Consider the following 5279-nt stretch of genomic DNA (forward strand, 5'->3'; position numbering starts at 1 on the left):
TATGCTTATAAGGGTCGGATGACCTATCGTAAGAGCCTGTGTTGGATAATTTGAAACCCATGGGAATGGGGCATTGAAGGATGGCATTAGTTAAAGGAGATGATTCCTAAAAGTCTCGACGATGAAAGGGTTGCATTCCACCTCTTAAATGGAACTCTTCTCGGACCAATCACCATATTTCATCATGCAGGGCATTGTGTGGGATTTCAACAATGTAAAGTTGGGTCAAGTCCTCGATGATGACTAGGGGAATGTGAGTAGGGAGATCCATTTGAGAGGGATACGTAGAACTAGCAGTGTCAATGAGGTCAATGTCTTGTTATGATAGGGGATGAATCCTTGACTAAGGGATAGGAAGTTTTATATGAATATTTATAGGTTGAACGTCCCTGGCCAATGGTAGATCTTGATGGAGATGGGTCTCTTCTTATTGTGCTAGCACTAGTTGCAGTGTCCCTCACAAAAGTTGAAGGATTTCATTATAAGATTTCTCCATTTTTCGGATGCGGTCTTTTAGGGAGGGTCCTAATATCCCTTCTCCAGTTGAGTTTCGCCCACTAAGGTAAAGAGAGGCAGATGCCTGGCCTTCCTGATTTATAGATCAGTTACTATATTGATGTGTGTAGGAGCGGGAGGCTCCATTGGTGCAATTGTTACACCCATTGGCCATTGAAGGGGTTTCAATTATGCTTATAAGGGTGGGATTGTTTCCCACAAATGACACTAAATTATTATGGGCTTGTATATTCTCGGTGGTAAAGAGATAATTTCACGTTCTAGCGATGCATGGATATTAAGTACACAAATAGATAATTAAGAGAGCAAAGAAACAACATATTTTTTTTACATGAAAAACCCAAAGAGGGAAAAAGCATGAGGCCTTCCCTATGTGAAAAGATTACACTATATTTGTGCAAATTATAAAGATCAACTTGTCCCTTAGCTTAGAGATGATTACATTACAATAGTTTGGGGAATTGGTCACACTTCTTGTGGGTACTCGGGAGTTTGTAATGACCATGATTGAATGATAGGGGTCAAAAATCTTATGGCAGCGACTGGGAGAAGGTCAAGTAGAGCTTGGCAGCCGGGTGACGGTACAATGATTATTAGTGACCGGGCATAGGTCCATCTATGGTCAATGATATGGGAAAGTCTGGTGGCAGTTGACGGTCAAGGGTCCGACGACAGATCTCCGACAATAGTCGACTGCTGAGTGGGTTCAGGTGTCTATCAGTGACAAATCGGTGTTTCGGCGACAGTTGGGGACCAAGCAGTGGTCCGGCAGCAGTCGGTGGCTGGGAGGAGGTTCAAGAGTGGTCGGTGATAGGGCGGTAGTCAGACAATGGTCGGGCGAAAGTTTGGTGGAGATTACCGGGTGAGCGGTGGTCCGACGGTGGGCTGCCGAATGAAAGTTTGACGGAGATCGGCGAACGACCAATGGTCCGAGGACAGTCCATAGATAGACAATGGTCCGACGATGGTCAGGCGGAACTCCGATGGAGATCGGTGGCTGGGTGGTGGTCTGAGGACGGTCGGGTGAAATTCTGGCAGCCAGATGGAGATTTACCAGCTATAGTACTCGGTTATAACTCAAGGATCTTTGAAGTCTTAAAGCTCTCTTTAATCTATAGCCAAAGGTCCCTCCTCATGTAGAGAGTGATGATCTATTTATAAATTTTGAGAGTGACAAGTTTTATAAATATGAAGAAAATTCAGGACAAATTTGGAGTGTTCCATCAGACGACACAAATTAAGTGATCTTGGGCTTGTTGGATTTGTCTCATCAAGCCGCTCAATTCAACTATAAGAATGTCATATTTTGATATTATTTAGTCATTCAATTAATATTTTTAAGCTTTCAAATATGTCATGGTTCCTTGATTTGAGCCTATTTAGGCTCGAATTGGAGCAATTTTGGTGTCGTTAGATTCCTCTTATTGAGAGGTTCAATTTGACTGTAAATTTGATGAAATTGAAATCCGGATGATCCTGAATATAAGTTGGAAATATGCCTTGAATTCGTGTGTTATCAATATGATTTTTTGTGAATTAAAAATAATAATAATAAAATAAATATTAAATTATTTATATGCAATTAAGATAATAATCTATTATACATAAATTACCCTGAGCCAATTTTCTTATCAGGTCTGTGTGATCTCGTTGGTAGTTCATTTCTCCCTTTCTACCTTATCCTGCTGTCTTTGACCCCCTCTCCTGCTTTAATCCTCCGGTGATGCTGCCGCCTTCTCCCCAATCTCCGGCGACTTCTTCCACCCCTCTCCCTCCTATCCACCTGCGCTCATCCGCTAACAAAAGCTATAACGTCCCCTTACCCCGCTCTAACAAGTCTCGTCGCCGCTTCTACCACCTAATTGGAGCCGATGCCACTCCAGCCAAACTCTCGTCTTCATCCTCTCCTTCCCTCTCTCCATCCTCCAACACTGCGGCCGAATCCCTATCCAGCGACGCCACGCTCCTCAGCCTCCTCCGGCAGCGGAAGACGGAAGAAGCCTACGAGCTTTACTCCCGCTTCCGCCACATCCCCAGCCCCACCTGCCTGAGCCGTCTCCTCGCCCAACTTGCCTACCAACGCTCGCCCACTGCCCTCTCCCGCGCTCAATCCCTCGTCCGTCGCCTCCGTGACGCCCGCCTTCTCCACCGCCTCGACGCCAACTCTCTCGGCCTCCTTGCAGCGGCCGCAGCCAAGTCCGGCGCCGCCTCCTACGCCCTCTCCCTCATACGCTCCATGCTCCGATCCGGCTACCTACCCCATGTCAAATCCTGGTCCGCCGTAGTCAGTGCCCTCTCCTCCAATGCCGATCCTGATGGCTCAACCGATGCACTGCGCCTCTTCGACTCCGTACTCCGCCAAATCGCCACTGCTGATTCCCCCCTCACAATCAATTCCCGCCCCGACACCGCCGCTTTCAACGCCGCACTCAACGCAGCCTCCAATTTAGGCGATACAGCGCTCTTCGCGCAGCTATTCGACAAAATGCCTGCTTTCGAAGCAAAGCCAGATGTTCTCACCTACAATATCCTCATCAAACTCTACGCCAGAGCCGAGAGGAAAGACCTCCTAGTCTTCGTTCTCGAGCGCATAATCCGAAGCGGTCTCGTTCCCTGCATAACCACGTTCCATTCCCTCGTTGCTGCCTACATCGGTCTTTGCGATTTGCCCACTGCTGAGAAACTCGTTCAATCCATGCGTGAAGGTAGACGCGACATTTGCCATCTTCTCCGCGCAGAGACGTCAAAGATCCTAACCACAAGTAATGAGGAAGAACCCGGTTCAATACTAAACAAGCTCGCTGCCATCGCCGGCGATGAGCCACCACCTCTGCTCCCGAAGACATACAAGCCGGACACGCGGATCTACACGACACTAATGAAAGGGTACATGATGGCTGGCCGCGCTGACGACGTGGTCAGCATGGTTTCCGCGATGTGGCGCGAGCCAGACCCATCAAGCCATCCAGACATTGTCACCTACACAACGGCCATTACCGCTCTAACAAACGCTGGCGCCATGGACCGTGCCCGCCACCTGCTCGACGAAATGTCCCAGTATGGCGTTACCGCCAATCGTGTCACCTACAACGTTCTCCTCAAAGGCTACTGCGCCCAGCTCCAGCTCGACAAAGCCAAGGCGCTCATGCACTCCATGGCCGAAGATGCCAGGATCGAACCGGACGTCTTCTCCTACAACATTCTCATCGACGGCTCCATCCTCGTGGACGACAGTGCTAGTGCCCTCGCCTTCTTCAACGAGATGCGGGAACGCGGGATTCCCCCTTCCCAGGTCAGCTACACCACGCTGATGAAGGCATTTGCGCTGTCAGGCCAGCATATTCTTGCCCACAAGGTGTTCGACGAAATGGAAAAGGACAAAAGGGTGAAGGTGGACCAAGTGGCGTTCAATATGTTGGTCGAAGGATACTGTAGATTGGGTTTGATAGAAGAAGCTAAGAGGATTGTGGAGAGAATGAAGGAGAAAGGATTCTCTCCGGACGTTGCGACATATGGCAGCCTGGCTAATGGGATCGCTATGGCTAGGAAGCCCGGCGAAGCATTGTTGTTGTGGAACGAAGTAAAGGAGCGCTGTGCGGCCGGTGATGTTGATGGTGGCGGCGGAGGAGGAAGGGGATTTAGACCGGACGAAGGGCTGTTAGATGCGCTTGCGGATGTATGCGTGAGGGCGGCGTTCTTCAAGAAGGCACTGGAGATCGTGGCGTGCATGGAGGAGTATGGGATCGCGCCGAACAAGACGAAGTATAAGAGAATATACGTGGAGATGCACTCGAGGATGTTTACAAGTAAGCACGCGTCGCCGGCGAGGCAGGCGAGGCGGAGCGAGCGGAAGAGGGCGGCGGAGGCGTTTAAGTTCTGGTTGGGTCTGCCGAATTCGTATTATGGGAGCGAGTGGAGGCTGGAGCCCATCATGGAGGCCGATTAGGCTTTTAGTCCTATGAAACAAAGAAAAATAGTTTTTTTTTTTCTTTCTTTTATTTGTTTAAAGAAAGATAATTTTTAAAGCCATATTGCTTCTTTTGCCCTTTGTTATTTTGAAGTTATTGCGTGTGAATTAAGTACATAATTTTATTTGTAAAAGATCAATGTATATATTATGTATTTAATTTTTTCATATGGGTAATTGATGTGCGTGAGAGTGAGGAAAAGAATATAGAAAAGCAGTGAGAAAAGAAAGTAGTTGATGAGTTGCCCTAATGAAGATGTCATATATATATTTTTTAATTACTCGGATGATTGTACTTTTTGTTTTGGGGAAAATGATTGTACTTTAACACTTGTTTTATGTATTTCTTGTATATATATATTTTTTTTTTGGGAAAAATTGGGGCTTAGCCCTTATATTTATATACCAAAAAATGAAAGGCTTACAAAAATAGCCTACGAACTACAGCCTACAAAATACAGCCACTAAAAACCAAAAGAGAATACATAAAACAAGAAAACAATGAGAAGAAAGTTAAAAAACCAGGACTCAGGCAATCTGGAACGCACCTTGGACAAAACCGTCAAATCCAAGAGCTCAATTGTACCGTGCCAACAGGAAAAAAGTTACCCCGGTTGCCAAAATGCCACAGCCCGAGCAGTTATACTCGTTACGCTTTTGAAATAACTAAAGCTTTTCATAATGATAAATATTTTTTCCATTATTCCAAGGTTCTAATTGATCAAATACATCAAAAGGTTAGCACCCAACGCATTTAGTGTACTAGATGTGATCCTTGGGTTAGTTTTTATGTAAC

The 5279-nt window shown here is 46.5% G+C and overlaps 1 protein-coding gene across 1 annotated transcript; it reads left to right on the forward strand.

Moving 5' to 3' along the window:
- Positions 1–2140: 2140 nt before the first annotated feature.
- On the forward strand, positions 2141–4734 carry LOC110102392 (pentatricopeptide repeat-containing protein At3g09650, chloroplastic). The gene has a single exon (XM_020830719.2). It carries the CDS (start codon positions 2240–2242, stop codon positions 4460–4462), a length of 2223 nt encoding a protein of 740 aa, XP_020686378.1. The 5' UTR covers positions 2141–2239; the 3' UTR covers positions 4463–4734.
- Positions 4735–5279: the final 545 nt, after the last annotated feature.

This window comes from Dendrobium catenatum, unplaced genomic scaffold (genome assembly GCF_001605985.2).
Source record: "Dendrobium catenatum unplaced genomic scaffold, ASM160598v2 fragScaff_scaffold_817, whole genome shotgun sequence".
In the NCBI taxonomy this organism is placed as follows: domain Eukaryota; kingdom Viridiplantae; phylum Streptophyta; class Magnoliopsida; order Asparagales; family Orchidaceae; genus Dendrobium; species Dendrobium catenatum.

What these genes read in the sequence shown, in the direction of transcription:
- LOC110102392 (XM_020830719.2), top strand. Translation starts at nt 2,240, where the DNA reads ATGCTGCCGCCTTCTCCCCAATCTCCGGCGACTTCTTCCACCCCTCTC.